The sequence below is a fragment of the Fusarium redolens genome, assembly GCF_020744475.1.
Source record: "Fusarium redolens strain MPI-CAGE-AT-0023 chromosome Unknown BKA55scaffold_1, whole genome shotgun sequence".
Lineage (NCBI taxonomy): Eukaryota > Fungi > Ascomycota > Sordariomycetes > Hypocreales > Nectriaceae > Fusarium > Fusarium redolens.
Window position 1 is genome coordinate 1308324 of NW_025763664.1, and position 17447 is coordinate 1325770.

The following is a 17447-nucleotide window of genomic DNA, read 5'->3' on the forward strand; positions in this document are numbered from 1 at the left end:
GCAATTAACAAGATTGCATTTGCGTTGAAGGTGCAATTGGCACTCAACTACTTGACTGCTTCCGAAACAACAAGCCAATTGTAGTTTTCTGTTGAAGCGTTATCGATGATGTATAAAGGTTTACACAATCAACAAGTTGAGAGCCAATAATCGACTGAGAAGAGTTGAATGATGTAAACCCACGTCAACTACGGGCGCAAATGAATGACCAATCGATCGGCCTCGACTTATCAATGAAACCAACCCCAAGAAGCCCGTTATCTCAAGTTACAGTGGGGGAAGCACCGTAACTGTAGCTAGAAAGTCCAGTCCGTTTGTAGGTAAAAATGTCAGGCTACTCTTGATGCGGCTATTCCGTGCCGAGATAGCTAGCTACCTTACCTTACTGTAACTAACCATACACTTTTGGCCCCTCCTCTCACTCTCACTCTTTAGATTCTCTGATCTCTCTGATAAGTAACCAGAAAAAAGAGTCTATCATCGCAAACATGCATCTGGTACCTAAAGAGGTTCGTCTTTATTCGCCAAGGCTAAGAGACCCAGTCTGCGGAGTCATGTCGTTGGCTGGAGACATTGCTTTTGCAGGGTTGTTGCGGGCAGTATGAGAATAGCACATGAAAGAGCTCTAACATACTTTGTAGATCGACAAGCTAGTCATCTCGCAGCTGGGATTGCTTGCTCAGAGACGATTGGCGAGAGGAGTCAAGCTGAATCATTCTGAAGCTGTGGTGAGTATAATATGAACTCGATATGAGAAATATGAGTCAATCAGGAAGTTGACTTGACTTGACTAACACGATGAATTCAGGCTCTCATCGCCAATAACCTCCATGAACTCATTAGAGATGGAAATCATACTGTCTCTGACCTAATGGCCCTCGGCGCCACGATGCTAGGTCGTCGGCATGTGCTGCCCTCAGTCTGCACGACTCTTCATGAGATTCAAGTCGAAGGTACCTTTCCATCAGGAACATACCTCGTCACAGTCCATAATCCCATCAGCTCAGATGATGGAGATTTGAGAAGAGCTCTATATGGAAGTTTCCTCCCTGTGCCAGACAACAGTATCTTTCCTATGGCAGCTACTGAAGAGTATCAACTCGATAAGCAGCCTGGTGCTGTTGTTCCTGTCAAGACGAGGAAGATTACCCTCAATGAAGGAAGAAGGAGAATTCGTCTTCAGGTAACGAGTACAGGTGATCGACCTATTCAAGTTGGATCTCATTATCACTTCATCGAGACCAACCCACAGCTTGAATTCGACCGTATTCGTGCTTATGGCTATCGACTCGATATTCCTGCTGGAACATCAGTACGGTTCGAGCCTGGAGATACCAAGACTGTTACTCTCGTTGAGATTGGTGGCAACCGTGTTATCCGCGGTGGTAACAACCTTGCATCAGGAGTTGTTGACCTCTCACGCGCTGACGAAATCCTCGCTCGATTGCAAGAAGCTGGATACGCTCACAAGCCAGACCCTGCTGGCGATATGGCTCACATTGATGTCTTCCAAATGGATCATGCCTCTTATGCCACCATGTTTGGCCCTACGACAGGAGACCTCGTTCGCCTCGGCAGCACAGATCTCTGGATCAAGGTCGAGCGCGACGAAACTGTCTACGGCGATGAATGTAAATTCGGTGGTGGTAAAACGCTGCGTGAGGGAATGGGTCAAGCCACTGGACGACACGATGCCGAAACCCTCGATCTCGTTGTGACTAATGCTCTCATCGTGGACTGGACGGGTATCTATAAGGCAGATATCGGAGTCAAAGAGGGCATGATCGTTGGTATCGGCAAAGCAGGCAACCCAGACGTTATGGATGGCGTAACAGAGGGCATGGTCGTCGGCAGCTGCACAGATGTCGTAGCAGGCGAAGGAAAGATTGTGACCGCCGGCGCTATCGACACGCATATTCACTTTATCTGTCCTCAGCAAGTACCCGAAGCTCTTGCATCTGGTGTAACCACGATGCTTGGCGGTGGTACAGGTCCAAGGTTTGTCCAATGTGCATTCATATTGTTATCTTGGAAGCTTACCGTTGTTATAGTGCTGGAACGAACGCAACTACTTGTACTCCTGGCGCTCATTACATGCGTCAGATGCTGCAGGCTTGTGATCAACTTCCTATCAATATTGGTATCACGGGTAAAGGTAATGATAGTTCTCCTGAGGGTCTGCGCGATCAGGTTAACGCTGGTGCTTGTGGCCTCAAGCTTCATGAGGATTGGGGCTGTACCCCTGCTGCCATTGATGCTTGTCTCAGTGTTTGTGATGAATTTGACATTCAATGTCTTATTCACACTGACACGCTCAACGAATCCGGTTTTGTCGAGTCTACAATCGCTGCGTTCAAGAACCGAACAATTCATACTTATCATACAGAGGGTGCAGGAGGTGGCCATGCTCCCGACATCATCTCCGTGGTAGAGCATCAAAATGTTCTTCCGTCATCGACCAACCCTACAAGACCATTCACACGCAACACCCTCGATGAGCATCTTGATATGCTTATGGTCTGTCATCACTTATCCAAGAACATCCCTGAGGATGTAGCCTTCGCAGAGAGCCGTATCCGTGCTGAAACCATTGCTGCCGAGGATGTATTACACGACAAAGGCGCTATTAGCATGATGAGCTCTGACTCACAGGCTATGGGCCGTTGCGGAGAGGTTATTTTAAGAACATGGAATACTGCGCATAAGAATAAGGTGCAGAGGGGTTGGTTGCCGGAAGATGAGGGAACAGATGCTGATAATGCGCGTGTAAAACGCTATGTCAGCAAGTATACTATTAACCCGGCTATTGCTCAGGGCTTTGGACATGTCATTGGAAGTATCGAGGTTGGCAAGTTTGCTGATCTTGTTCTTTGGGATCCTGCGTGGTTTGGCACCAAGCCTAGCCATGTCCTTAAAGGTGGACATATCGCATATGCTCAGATGGTAACTTTCCCTCTTCTAACTTTGCAACTTAGTGAGTTACTAACTCTGTATCAGGGTGATCCCAACGCTTCCATCCCAACAGTTCAGCCCATCATTGCTCGTCCGATGTTCTCACCCCACTGCGCCTCTACGAGCATCCTCTTCGTCTCTTCAGCGTCCATCGAGACAGGCGCTGTTGCTTCATATGGTCTGCGTAGTCGCGTTGAGGCAGTCAAGGATTGCAGAAATATAGGCAAGAGTGATATGCGCCATAACGACCTTAAGCCAAAGATGCGTGTTGATCCAGAGAGTTATACAGTTGAGGCTGATGGGGAGGTTTGTGTGGCGGCGCCCGCAGAAACTCTACCACTTACACAACAATTCTACGTGTACTAAAGTAGCACAATGGTAGCTATTGGACACTTATTAAACAATAGGGTTGCATATCATAGGCTGCATTTAGGATAAGGGCTAGTTATATATACCATCACATATTATGCTCAAGGGTGATACTATGAAACGTAGCCCTGTCACATATGTTCATATGAGTGCTATTATCGCCACCCTTCACGGCACAAGCTGATCCGTGTGTGACACTTGATTTATGATACATTGATCATCCGCCCTCATACAGGAGAGACGAAGATCACACAGGAGAGCGCTTGAGGCCCCTTTATGGGGAAGCAGGATTTGTGTAAGGGTTCGTTTTTTTGGGTTTTGGAATATCAAAATCGCTAGGTGACTTAAGGCTTGAAGCTATCTTTTGGTGTATGCAAATAAATTTTATTTGATGGTATCCTGAAATTAAGAAGAAAGTATTCAAAACGATCGCGAGCTTAGAAGTGTTCCTTCCAGAATCGGAAGTCCACATCAGGAACTGTGGCTGCTTTACACGCCATTTTAATATCACGAGCTATAGACAGAGTTAGCATTATCTCAAGGTGGATGTTGGGGGTCATAACATACCGGCTGATGAAGGACCACAGAAGTAAACACCAACTGTCGTCCTGATATGGGACTCTAGACCGTTCAGGTAGGTTCGGTCCAAGATACCGTTTCGCATGGTAGTAAACAGACGAGGGAAATCAGGGCGACCAAAGTTGGTTCGTGATTGTAGTTCTGTGAGAGGATCCATCTGAGCACCGACACTGTTGAGGACGATGTTCTGAGCAGTGTCGATATCCAGCTTCTGTGTGAGATAGGTGTGAATCTTGAGGAACTCGACGCCTGAGCTTCCAGGCATGCGCGCCGCTTCGTTGGATTGCTCTTCTAGAGATGACAGGAGAGTCTGGAACCACTCAAAAGAACCGGTATCCTTACACACCCAGATAAATTCGACTCGGCGAAGTCGGCGGGGAGGGTTGGGTGAGTTGCGGAGATGCCAGATGTTCTTGAGGATAGAAGCCCAGGGAGTCACACCAATACCGGTACCGATAAGCACAGCGATTTCGTTCTCGAATACATCTTCGGCGGGGGCACCGTAAGGACCATCGATTCGGAGGGCGGGCATCTGATCACCGTTCTGAAGGGCAACTTCGTACATACCCATGGGGTCAACATCGTCGTAGAGCTTGGCCTGAGCAGCACCGGCACCAAGAGCATCACCCAACTCTCGAGTGAAGTCACCAACCTGGCGAACGTGAACAGACACATAAGGGTCAAAGGGGCACGAAGTGATGGTAAAAGGGTGCCACTGGTACTTGGAAAGCCCAGGCACCTGGAGGAACAGCCACTGACCAGCCTTATACTTGAAAGACGGCTTGTTGAACTGGATCTCAACCACGTCGTAAGGATGGCGGACGACTCGAGTAATCTTGGTCTCACGTCGAGCACGAACTTCACGCCAGAGACGCTCGAGAAGGTAGAAGCCACCAGTCCAGAGCTCCCATCGCCATCCAAGATAACCAATACAGTGCTCCCAGAACTGGTCACCCGCAAATGGTGAGATAGCTTCAGCTGTGTCACGCACGAAACATCCAACGGTGTGGGTGTAAAGACCGAGGAAGAACGGAATGAAGAGATGGTGAGTGTACCAGAATGTCTCGAATGACTGTTGACGGATGCGAGCGTGGGCGGTCGTGTACATCAGCAGCATGCAGAGAAGCATTACATGGCCAGTGATACCACCAGGTTGAGCATAATGGATCTGAAGAGCCAAGACAGGTCGAATCTGAGTCAACTCAACGTTATAGAAGTTGACGTAGTGAGCGCCTGTGTGAAGACAGGTGAAGAGGAGGATGGAGTAGGCGAGTTGGCGATGCATCCAGAGATTCTCATCAAGTGGGATGAAGCGAATCTTGGGTCGAACCCAGCGCATGATGGTTCGGCATACGGGGAGTAGGATAAGCATGCAGTCGACGCTGAGAACTAGGCCAGCACCTCGTGAGATCCATACTGAGAATTTGAGTGTGTTGAGACCTGCTAGTCTGGCATCTGCGGCTTGTTTCCACCTATATCAGTCAGTTATAAACCATGATTCTGTGGATGGTTATTCTCAACTTACCAACCATAGGCAAAAATACCCCAATGAAATGTCCAGAAAAGAAAGTGGAAGAAGAGTTTACTGGCCGTAAACTGCTTCTTTATTAATTCGAGGAATCCGATATGTGAACCCATCGTTGCGGTATGTGTTGAGTGTTAATTAAGTAAAGTCAAAGTCGGCCGGCGACAGGACTATAGAGGATCTCCTCTCGATAAAGAGAGAGTGATATCGAGTAAATTATCCAAAAACCCTTAAATAGTAAACAGAAAAAAGAGACTGATCCAGCAGCGAGAGGAAGCGAAAGTCGTGGCTGAGCAGCCCGGGGTGAGAGAATGTTGGCGAGGACGCTGAGTAACAATGGCGAGCGACCCGAGAAAAGAAAGATGAAGAAAGTTCAGATGAGATCGCAGGAAGGACCAGGTTCATAAAGTGAAAATATTGACAGGTTTGGCCAAGAATATCGAGGCTATAGTAGGAACCGTGATCCGAAATCTGATGCGCTGGGGATCTGTTTAAACGGGTACAAGGAGGTATCGAGTTGCCAGATCGGGTACGGAAGATGTGGATGCCGAGATGCTACGAATTCACCAGCGGAAGTTGAAACGTTACAGAGGAGAATCGTAGCGGGTTTCGTGGTTGGGATGAGACAATTGGCGTCGGGGGAGACTCTTTTGGTTAGAGATGAGAGTGTTTCGCGGGGGGCGCCAAGGCTGAGACCGGGGCTGTTTCTTATTGTTACTGCGACGGTCGGTATAGTGTCTGAATAAGGAGGTTAAACGTCGCAGAAGAGGTTCAAATATTTCAATCAAAGATTCAACGAATGCAAGAAACAGGGGACTTTACTGCTTTTACTCCAGATCTGTTACCTCCACTACAGCGTACTAGGTGGTTAAACAACTCACTACCATCATCATCATGGGGACAATATTGATTCCCCGGCGCCTATTAGAGGCCTGGGCATTCTGTGCTATAGCGTCTGACTGGCCGATTAATTTTGGAACACTGCACCACCTAATGCCACCAACGGCCCCCGGGACCAGTCACCGACACGAGGACCCTGAAGAGGCGCCTGGGGTTCGAGTCTCTGGGCGCTTAAAATCTCGAGATGCAGCCAACGACAGGCTCTTCCCAACCACTTGTGATGCACTGTGACGGCGCTAGTTTGGGACTAATCGACCCCAAGTGCACATTCTTATTCTTGGCCCTTGTCTCGCACGATTGTTTCTGATCCTCTACTCACTATGACGACCGAGTTTTCGGGAATCAGCAGGTAGACTAATTGATCGCGGCTCACAAGGTGACACTAAGTTACCAACCAACAGAGTTTCTAGCTAACCAACAGACGATTAACGAATGCACGGCTAAATCTCGTCACGGTTCTCAGCTGTATCAATCCCCAAGAAATCGAACGACTGTCATCTGATGTCCTCTACCCATCCATAATGCGCATCTCCTCAGGTTCATCGGATGAGTTTCGAAATAAAAAGCCAAGATTTCTGCTATTGTCGCAGAAAGCTTAGTGGGTGCAGTAAGCAGACCGCTCATCACTTTCACATCGCACAAGACTTGGTTGTCACTCCAACCTCTATCACAAAATCATTTGCTATAGGTCTCTGAAGAACGAGAGATATTTCTATCGTGCGACAGTTTTGTTGAGCAACTGCCTTGTTGGTGTTAGTAGCACCGATTAGGTGTATCGAAGCAGAAACACTCACGATTTAGACTACTGTCATCGTCAAACATCTCCATTGCATAGGGGTTAATAATCACTAATGCCCGATTTGCCTACTTCTAAAACACCAAACCCCGATATAGTGCGACATGGTTGCCTTTGTCATCCTCTGTCCCGGAGCACTCAGGCCGACGCCGTATCCGTGCCGGAGAAGTGGGGCCGATGCCACGAGAGAACCAAGAATAAATACCTACCAACAACCAACCTTCTGTAATCCGGTAATAAGGCCAACCTAATGCCCGAATGGCGGACACAGACACATGCGTCTAGTGGCTCAAATGCTGAATCGTCAGTATGTATTCATCACTGCAACGGACGGAGCATCATGTCCTTTTCATGTCTTGTGTGGTGCAATCGCAAACCAAAACCTGCTTTTAAGGCAGGATGAAACTCATAGAATTGACCAACACGGCTCAAGATAAACATTGAGTGCTAGCTATATCGGTAGCCCTATTCCATTCAATGACAAGATTTTGGCCTTTGGCGATCTCGATACCCCACCAATAATTACCAGGGCAAGCTTGATTCAAGCTCCCCGCAAGCTGACGTGTTGGTGTAATGCCAAGAGACCAACAGTACGAGTCCTGTTTCTTTACGAATGTGAGAGCAAGTCAAAGAAGGACAGATTGATTGGGAGACACAAACTAATTGAGGTAGAATTAGCGGCCGGTGAATGCATTCGGACATAAACAGGACACACGACACAATCGACAGCAAATGCACTAACTTCAGCTAACGCCTCTTAGGCTGTGGCACAGTTTTCGACGTTTAGCTAGCCTCTAAAAACTGCATTCTATACATGAGCATCAGCGTCGTCAAGCCCAAATTCAGCCAAGCTAAGACTTTCACTACCAAGCATTGACTCGCCAAGCTTCAAAATAACCACAAATACTTGCTCGAGCCATCGTGGATCTATTTATTTTTATTCTTATGTATACAAATGGTTCCGCCAAGAAGGAAAGCTCGGCATATCATCCATGCCCACTAGCTTATGACGTAGTAACTTACCATCTTCCATTGCACCTTCCTTCAACTTGACAGTAACCTTTGACTACCTGCCTTAATTCTTGTCGTTCTTCTCCTTGTTCCATAATTCTCTTGGTCTTTTCAACTTCTCCGTGAAACTGATCAACTAAGCTTTTTCTCTTGCATCTCCAAGACTCTTCACGATCGCCGGTTCCTTGCCAATTGTATATCACCAATCTGTCACTACCTTACTCCGTTCTGTTCTAAGCTTACCCGCGACCCGCCATGTCTGGAAGAGACGACGCGGAGGAGCACCGTCGCTATACAGCTCCATATAGCGCCAGACATCCTATTCCAACCATCTCCAAATATCGAGAAGAGAGAGCTGCACGTCAAGATGCCGCAGTTGGAAAACCTGACCCGTCAGAGGCTGCGGGTTCAAATGATTATCAATTCCAGCAAAAGTCTAGAGAAGATGCCGGGCCCCACCTAGAGTCAATCGAGGATGACAAGGACGATAATAATAAAAAGGACGATAATGAAGAGAAAGGCAACGGAGAAGAAATGACAGACACTTCACAAGTCGGTCCCCAATCATCAGATCCCAAACAACGGAGGAAAGAAATCAAGAAGAGCAAGCGAGAAAGAGCCGAGCGAGAAGTTACGGACCCCGTCACACATCTTCCTGTCACTATACATGATTTCACAGATGAAGCTCTTAAAGAGATAGACACTAATGAACCCCCCTTCGGCACAACACAACGCACAGCTACAGGGTCAGAAAACAAGAACAAGACAGATGAGCAGCTTCGCGATGAACATCGGGACATTCAGCAAAGTCACGATGCCATGGGCGACTTGTTTCCCCCGCCCGATTTCGATGCTCTGCGCCTTGAGCTTTCATCCATCAGCAAGCGTGGTGTCACATTCGGGCTCGCTGGTGTGGCTACTATCGTGGCCAGTGCATTTGGCATTGAAAGGCTCGTTCGAGAGGGTATTCTCCAAGAAGGGAAAACAAAATCCTCTTTACTCGTTGGCGCTTCGCTCTGGTTAATTCTAACCGCAGCCACTGTTGGAGCTGTATGGCTTCTTGTGGTATCCGTCCGAGAATGGATGTCTAAGAAAGTCAACAACATTTTTGAAGATGAGGTCTGGGATGCTCATCGACGAGGCGTTGTAAAGGCGTCCAAGAAGAACGATACTGAGACCACAGTCTGGCTCAACTCTCTGATCGGTTCTGTTTGGCCTCTGATCAACCCCGATCTATTTGCCAGTCTTGCAGACACCCTGGAAGATGTTATGCAAGCTTCGCTTCCCAGGTTGATTCGAATGGTCAGTGTGGAGGATATAGGCCAGGGAAGCGAGTCTCTGCGTATTCTTGGTATAAGATGGCTGCCTACTGGAGCCGCAGCTAGGGCAGTCGATGAAGAAGGACAGCTCATGACCAGGGAACAAAGTGAGAATGACACTGAGGAGAAGGACGGCGAGAATAGCGACAGCAGTGCCACGATCCAGGACGGAATGGAGGCCGAGGAAGGAGACTTTATCAACCTCGAAGTTGCATTTGCCTACCGCACTCGATCTTCATCCAAGTCTCTCAAGGAGAGAACCAAAGATATGCATCTATACCTCGCATTTTACCTACCTGGAAACCTCAAAATTCCTGTCTGGGTCGATCTCCAAGGTATGATTGGTACCATGCGCATGCGCCTTCAGCTTACTCCTGATCCTCCCTTCTTCTCTCTTTGCACGCTCACCTTCCTCGGACAGCCAAAGGTTAACCTGAGCTGTGTGCCCTTGAGCAAGCATGCTATCAATATCATGGACGTGCCATTCATCAGCAACTTCGTTCAGTCCGCCGTTGATGCTGCCATGGCTGAGTACGTTGCCCCCAAGAGCCTTACCCTGGACTTGAAGGACATGCTTGCTGGTGATGATTTCAAGAAGGATACCAACGCTGTTGGTGTTCTGGTCGTCAACATCAAGCGCGGCTACGACTTCAAGATGGGTGACTCTGGTATTCCACTTATCAAAGAAGGAAGCTCAGACGGGTACGTCTCGGTCGGCTGGGCCAAGTTTGGTAAGGTGATGTGGACGACACGAGTACTGGAGAACGAGATGGAGCCTGTCTGGGACGAGACTTGTTTTGTTCTCGTGACACCACAGGAACTCAATATCGATGAACGACTTCGTGTTCAGCTGTGGGATTCCGATAGATTGACGGCGGACGACGACCTCGGACGAATTGAAGTTCCTATCAAGCAGCTGATGAAGGATGATAAGTCTAATGGTAGAATGTCACATCGAGAAGATGGCTTCAGGGCTTTGAAATCAGGTGATGGCATGCCCGGCAAGCTGGAGTGGAGCGTTGGATACTTCTCCAAGACCAGGATCCAGCAATGCCAGTTTGAGAAGCAGACTCATGACCCTGAAATACGTACTATGGATCAGCTTAAGGAGAAGGTCAGAGAGTCAAGTGAGCGCAAGCTTCGCGAGACCATGTTCAAGGAAGGCAAGGAGCGAGACGCTAGCGAGCTTGAGCAACAGACAGCTCAAGAGCTCAAGGCTGAGCAAGATGCCATGATCATTTCTGCACCTCCACCTGACGGTTACCCTAGTGGTCTATTCAGCATCCAAGTGCATAACATCACTGGTCTTGAGCTGGAGCGACTCAACAAGCGCAAGTCCGAAAACGACGCTGAGGCGACCGACGAAGAGGACTCGGGTGATGGTCTGCCAAGTGCATACTGTACTATCATCCTCAATCACCGAAAGACGTTTAAGACAAGGACAAAACCTCAGAACTCTAAGCCGTTCTATAACGCTGGCTGCGAGAGATTCATCCGCGATTGGCGTGAAGCAGAAGTTTTTGTCACGGTCCGTGATGCTCGATTGAAGGAGGATGACCCCTTGCTAGGTATCATCCACTTGCCTCTTGGAGAAGTGTTCCGTGAACGTTCCCAAGTCATGGGATTTTGGCCCCTGACAGGAGGCATTGGCTATGGGCGCGTCCGTATCTCAATGGTCTTCCGAAGTGTTCAACTCCAAGCACCACGAAATCTCCTAGGATGGCAGTACGGCACAATCGAGGTTCAGCCCACTGTCACCGTAGTAGACTGTCCCAAGGAACTTCGCTCATCGAAGCTCAAGTTCCGGACCAGTATCAGTACTGCAAAGATGTATACTGAGGATGGTGACGATCAAGGAACAGTGACTTGGAAATCGAAACGAGGTAGATCGCTTGCTCTGGCGGTTGCTAAGAGATATAGCAGTTGTATGTCAATCGCTTTCCGGGAGAAGGGATTCTTTGGAGATGATACAGCTGCATTTGCTGTCCTTTGGCTTAAAGATATTGCCGACGAAGAAGAGACAGAGTTGGAATTGCCCATTTGGAAAGGCGATTTCCAGCGTGCTACAGCTTGCTGTTTAGAGGAGTGCGGTGAACGTTTGGGCACTATCAAACTCAAGCTCACATTCTGGTCCGGTTTGGTAAGCACCCTACTAGCACATGTAAAAAGTATCTGGCAGGCCTTATCTAGTTGCTAACATCTTTTTTCAGGGAAGTGCCCATTCTCGATGGGCGAGTCGAGACGAACACCTTCAGAATGTTGTTGAGGTGATCGAAACTGCTCGCGACAATCTTGAAGTCGGCCACCAGGAAAGGGAAGCTGGTATTGTTGAGTCTGATGACTCTGATGAAGAGGGCTCCGGCCAGCGTGCCCGCCGTGCAGGCTCTATAGGCAGCAACTCGGACTCCAGTTCCAGCTCCTCAGATACAGAAGACGAAAACGGTCAAGTTTCCAGTGTCCCAGATGGGAGCGCCGATCAAAAACAGGGTCCTATAGACCAGCTCAGGGACTATCGCCGTCGAGACAAACGCCTGCATCGCCAGCACCGGGGTCTAATGCAATGGAAGGTAAGCTCCTGATACCCTTGTATAAGTCCCACGTGGTTTTCATATTCGTTTCTATTTTCTGCCCTCCCGCTTTTTGAGGGGGCGTAGCATAAGACTAGAACTAACAGATAGGCCTAGATCCCGCGAACTGCCAAGTGGATCAAGAATAAGATGTATCGAGTTGGGGACAAAGCCTCCGGTGTCTTTGACCACTCGTCTAAGCAGCCGGGAATCGAGACCGAGGTCTAGATCAAGCCAAGATCTTGGAACGTGACATCTCGAGATGCCCGAGGCATCGTATTAGGCATCAATCGATTGTATGCGTTGTCAATGCCGTGCATAAATCTCACGACTTTCACGATAACCATTAGACAGGAATCTCTTTGGCATTATTAAAGTCTGAACATAGCGAGCGAGGAGCGATTGTATGGGCCATTTGGACTGAATATACTTCTTCAAGTCCAGCTTCAAATAATTGAAATAGTAAATATTAAAAAGTCAAAAAAGGTATCATCGAACCATTCCATCATTCATCCGTTGTTCCTACTGTTTCGTAACAAAAAAACTAGACCCTTTCAACTCTTTATTCCCAATCCTTAATCCATAGATGCATATTCTTGCCAAAGCATGTACAGGCAATCAGAAAGGTCCTCCCGTTTTCCTTTTTTGCCAGAATGCTGGAACCCGTCCGTCTATAGTTGATGAAAGACAAAACACGCAAAGGAGCACAAAAGTCAGGGCATCTTGGCCTGAGTGTGCTCTCCACTGATTCTTCTGCTCGCTAAATGTGAGCGGTATCCCGTTTCAACGCCATTCCCACCGTGTGTAATGCAATCAATGCATGCATGCTTTTGTTGCCAATGCTGTGTAGCCGAAAGAAGAGTGTAAAAATGAATCCGCGCTTATCGGATATTGTTTCCCGCTGTGGGCGAAGGTAGATCGGCGATCGAGTAATAAAGTGTTTCAATAGTTTCGGTCGCGATGAACCGATTGGTCGTCGGTTCCGGAGCACGGTCGATGGTTTCATTGGTTTATCGACGTGTCGTCGACTGATTCTCGCTCTTCAACTTGTTGACATTCTCCTCTGTCAACGAATCTCCGGTCTGTAGTTCGTGGTATGAGTTCCTCCGGTAGCTTGACGATCCCCCTGCAGCGTCGATGAGTTTTGTTTCTTGTAGCCTGTTAGACCATTCTGTCTCTCCTTCTGGTCGTCGGACCTGCACTGCTAGCCCGGTAGAATCAAAGGGTGACGGCTCGTTCTGGTATCCATTGGTGGTCAATGGCCGAGGTGTGATAGGACTGCCATTGATCTCCTCAGATGTCTGCGGCATGTCGTCGTCGTCGATACCAATATTCGGAATATCAGCATTGTCGCAGTGCTCGCTCATCTCTGAACAGTCTGAAGCAGTAGGGTCCGGTGTCGCCGATGTCCGACGTCGGGAGTGACACCATCGTAAAAGCATCTTCTCTAAGATAACACCCCGAACTGGTTTGGCGAGATAATCATCCATACCAGCTTTGGTGCATTTTTCACGATCACCTTGGATAGCCGATGCCGTCATGGCCACAATCGGCACATCTTGAACCAGTGGCTTGTAAGGCATGTGGTGTCTTAGAAGATGAGTGCACTTGTAGCCATCAATGATGGGCATCTGTACATCCATGAGAATAATATCTGGCTTTTGTTTGATACCTTTCTGAACACCGGCGAGGTATTCCAGGGCTTCCTTGCCGTTCCAGGCAGCCGTCACTTGGAAACCAAGTTTGCCGATGGTTTTCGTAGCAATCTTCTGGTTGATAGGACTTCGGTCGGTTAGCCTGATGGTGTTTTCCAGAGTCATCTTAATACTTACTTATCTTCCACTACCAAAACATGAATCTTAGCTCTTTCTGATGCTGGAAGTTCTTGGTCTGGGCTTGATGTTGATGATATACCGAATCGACCTCGACGTGATCCTGCATTATTGGCCTGCATTCCGTCAAAGGGTGGGGGAGTGCCAACAATCTGGTCGTATTCTGAACTGTTGCAAGACAAGCTGAGTTCGGACTGCAGCCGGTCAGGGATGGCACCAGCATTAGCGAGGCCAGCCTCAGCCGGGCCACTTGGTTTATTGAAAGGGATCCAGAAGGTTGCTCGAGTTCCAACACCAACGTTCGATTCTAGTGAAATACGGCCGCGCATGAGGTCCAGTAGATTCTTGCAAATGGTCAATCCCAGTCCAGTGCCACCAAACCGTCGGGCTGTTGAGGCATCGCCTTGGCTGAAGGGTTGGAAAAGCTTCTTGCGAACGTCGCCCTGAATCCCAATACCCGAATCTTCTACGGTGAATCGAACCTCGATAGACTCTGAGGTCTCTGTCTCAGCCGTGACTGAAAACCTAACGTATCCTTGATTCGTGAATTTAATGCTGTTGGTAAGAAGATTGGTGAGAATCTGCCGCACACGTCCAGGGTCACCAATGACGACCAAATCATTTTCGATGCCGTCTCCGATATCTGATTGAAAGTCGAGGTTCTTTCGTTCAACAGCAAACTGAAGCATTCTCCCCACTTCCTTGACGATGTGGGATAATGAGAATTGCACCTCTTCGATATCCAACCGCCCAGACTCCACCTTGGAGAAGTCTAGAATATCATTGATGACAGTCAACAGAGATGTCGCTGAGCTCTGAATGTTTTCGACGTATTCTTGTTGCTCTGCGTCCAACTCCATTCCGGTTAGTAACTCAGCCATCCCTAAAACTCCAGTGATTGGTGTTCGGATTTCGTGAGACATATTGGCGAGAAACTGACTCTTCAGTCTATTGGCCTCCTTAGCAGCTGCTTCGTTCGCCATCGCTCTTCGTTTTTCTTTGGACTGCTTCTCCAAGGCTTCCTCGCGAACTTTCAGTTCGGTAACGTCCATGATTACGCCAATAACCCCTTCGATATACGTATCATTCGTGACATCTCCTTCCTGTGATCGTTTACCAAACATAGGAAGGAAACGAGTTCGGTACCAACGGTCGTCTACTCGAGGTTAGTAAAGCGTGTCGAGATCCAATTTGCTGCCCATCCTCACCAATGCCGTGTTCCTTGAGGTCTTCGGTAGCTTTTCCATCGAGCAGGAGCTCTATGGGTTCGAGGAATTCAGGACGTTCTCCGTCTGCGAGTTGCGCTGTCAGGCGGTTGAAGACAGTATACATGTTCTCTCCAATGAACCACCTCGTCCCATCATGGTTCTCTTCGTGAGTGTTGTTCCAGATCAATGCGCCTTCAAGCATTGTAACCCTTCGGTTCGGGTCAACTGTGAAAATGGTAACATGAGAGTGGGCAATGACGCTGAGGAGTTGTTGTCGTGTGCGTTTCGCGTTCATCTTGGTCTGAATACTTTCGTGGACATCGGTACAGGTTCCTATGAAACCTATGGTCAGACTCGAAATTCCAGTTTAGTCGATCAAGAAACTCACCGAACCACTTCTCGACTTCCCCGGTTTCTTTGTTGCGTTGAGGCAGTGCCCTGCCGAGATACCAACGCCAGTTGCCATCTTTATTCTGGCACCGGTACTCCGTCACATAACTATCGCCCGTATCTAGCGAGTGTTGCCATCTCCGGTGTGCTTCAGGAAGATCATCGGGGTGAAAAGCGTTCACCCATGACTTGCCAAGACTGTTCTCTGGAGCGAGCCCGGTGTAAGTGTAGAACCGAGTGTTCCAGAAGTCGACCATGCCATCAGGTGTTGCTGTCCAAACCAGTTGAGGCATTGTATCGCAAATGAGCTTGAAACGCTCTTCATCCCGTTCCTTTATTTGTGTGATCTCTTCTGTCATTACAGTAACGTCACGTCCAGTAACAACACCAGCAAGAAACTCGCCAGTGGAATCGTCCCGGATAGCCTCGCCAAGGACATCGTAAATCCGCTTGTTTCTATTTTCATCGTACATGCCAACACGAAATCCGCTAAAAGGCTTCTCCGTCTTGAGCAGCTTGCAAATAGGCATATCCTCGACCGCAAAGCGCTCCGAGAAGTCCTCAGTATAAATGTGCCAATACCGCATGAGATCAAAGCCATTAAGAGATGTATCGAGCGGGGCTTCTTTCTCAAAGAGTTTCCGAGCAGCCGTGTTGGGAAAAGTGACACTACCATCTTTCCACATTGCTAAAATGGGCATTTGGGTATTGTTGAGCAGTGCGTCTTTCATCAGTAGCATCTTTTGCAGAAGAGAAGGCGTGCTTGAATTAGTTGCGACAGAAGGGGGGCCCATCGGCGGGAAAGGGCTAGATGACATGGTGACGATTCCTGGGCTGTGGAAAGAAGGTGAGTTAGAATCTCGACTTGACGCAACTGAGGACGGGTTCGAGTGGGCAATAGATTTGCGCTCGGCAGCCTCGAGGATACTCGGTCTCGCGATTGGTCGTTTCGTGCTGTGAAGAGTGGATGATGGGGATTCCGTGCTGGTGAAGGTGAGTGTGAAGAACGTCTGGTGGTCTTCGAGTTCCCATATTGTAATAATCATCTTAGCATATACTTGACAATCCGACTCTTTAGGGTTATAGCGACCATCCAACGCTACTTTGTTGCCATTTTTGCGTGTGATAACAACTTCCACTATGGAGTCCTGTGTTTTGCGTGCGGGTGGGCTTGGTGCCCTCTCGGGGAGAGGCATCGTGCTTGCGGTTGGCGTCTCATCGCCGCCAGACTGTGATGGTCGCCGTGGATCCCTTGCTGCAGTTCGCACTCCCATTTCATCCACCTGAGAATCAAGGAAAGCCTCCCACGTTGCCCATACAGGCTGTCCATCCTGGAGGATATCAACACCGACTTGAGACAGTGTCTGTCCGCGAAGGCTTTCGATGGTCGGCAGAGTATCCTCTTCATCCGAATCTTCCGTAATAAGCCCTAACATTCGGCCCATTGCTTCGTTGGCCAGGACAACCGTCTTAAGATTACTAAGAACGAGAGTTGGTACTGGCAAGTACTGCATGGCGGAGAAGGCGAGCTGGCCAGGAGATATGCTCGGCATGGCTAGGCGGAAAGGGCTTTGTGAGAGTGAGCGCGAAGCATCTCCCAAATCCCTGAGGAACCGTCCTCCGGCAAATGGTCGAGGGGTCGCATCATGGCCCTTGGTATCATTCACCAAGTCGAAAGTGGCTCTCGGTCGTGCATTATCAAATGTGGTCGGAATAGGAGCTTGAATCTGATTTTGATGTGATTCGGAGCGAGCCAAGGGAAAGCCGGTGTCATGCACAGCTGCTGCGGGCCTAATAGCTCGAGTTTGGCTGTTCTCACAAGGTTGTTCGGGAGGGCTCATGTCGGTGCTGCGTTATAAGTCATGGAGACTGAACGCCGTTCCGTGCGACTTGGGTATTAAACGAAGGGCAGACGATCAGGAGCCGCACCACAATATCACAAGGGAGAGTGAATATTCAGAGTTGCAAGTTGTGAATGCAATGGTCGTAGGCGAAGGAA

The 17447-nt window shown here is 48.7% G+C and overlaps 4 protein-coding genes across 4 annotated transcripts; 2 read left to right on the top strand and 2 right to left on the bottom strand.

The window, feature by feature from the left end:
• Nucleotides 1-554: 554 nt before the first annotated feature.
• Nucleotides 555-3318, top strand: BKA55DRAFT_682498 (uncharacterized protein; the record flags this gene model as incomplete). Its single annotated transcript, XM_046198359.1, has 5 exons — nt 555-599; nt 642-728; nt 809-1998; nt 2052-2943; nt 2998-3318. 5 exons carry the CDS (start codon nt 555-557, stop codon nt 3316-3318), a joined length of 2535 nt encoding a protein of 844 aa, XP_046056176.1.
• Nucleotides 3319-3758: 440 nt separating this feature from the next.
• On the bottom strand, nt 3759-5538 carry BKA55DRAFT_496166 (ferric reductase NAD binding domain-containing protein; the record flags this gene model as incomplete). Its single annotated transcript, XM_046186349.1, has 3 exons — nt 3759-3835; nt 3889-5372; nt 5426-5538. 3 exons carry the CDS (start codon nt 5536-5538, stop codon nt 3759-3761), a joined length of 1674 nt encoding a protein of 557 aa, XP_046056177.1.
• Nucleotides 5539-7953: 2415 nt separating this feature from the next.
• On the top strand, nt 7954-12444 carry BKA55DRAFT_548504 (uncharacterized protein). The gene is made up of 3 exons (XM_046191123.1): nt 7954-11591; nt 11662-12018; nt 12136-12444. Exons 1-3 carry the CDS (start codon nt 8388-8390, stop codon nt 12244-12246), a joined length of 3672 nt encoding a protein of 1223 aa, XP_046056178.1. The 5' UTR covers nt 7954-8387; the 3' UTR covers nt 12247-12444.
• A 584-nt stretch (nt 12445-13028) lies between these two features.
• BKA55DRAFT_532065 (uncharacterized protein) lies at nt 13029-17289 on the bottom strand (the record flags this gene model as incomplete). Its single annotated transcript, XM_046189291.1, has 4 exons — nt 13029-13815; nt 13851-15006; nt 15059-15391; nt 15447-17289. The coding sequence occupies 4 exons, from the start codon at nt 17287-17289 to the stop codon at nt 13029-13031; spliced, it is 4119 nt and encodes a 1372-aa protein (XP_046056179.1).
• Nucleotides 17290-17447: the final 158 nt, after the last annotated feature.

What these genes read in the sequence shown, in the direction of transcription:
- BKA55DRAFT_548504 (XM_046191123.1), top strand. Translation starts at nt 8,388, where the DNA reads ATGTCTGGAAGAGACGACGCGGAGGAGCACCGTCGCTATACAGCTCCA. An exon ending in TCACATTCTGGTCCGGTTTG is followed by an intron (nt 11,592 to 11,661) that starts GTAAGCACCCTA and finishes ATCTTTTTTCAG; the next exon opens with GGAAGTGCCCATTCTCGATG. An exon ending in GGGGTCTAATGCAATGGAAG is followed by an intron (nt 12,019 to 12,135) that starts GTAAGCTCCTGA and finishes AGATAGGCCTAG; the next exon opens with ATCCCGCGAACTGCCAAGTG.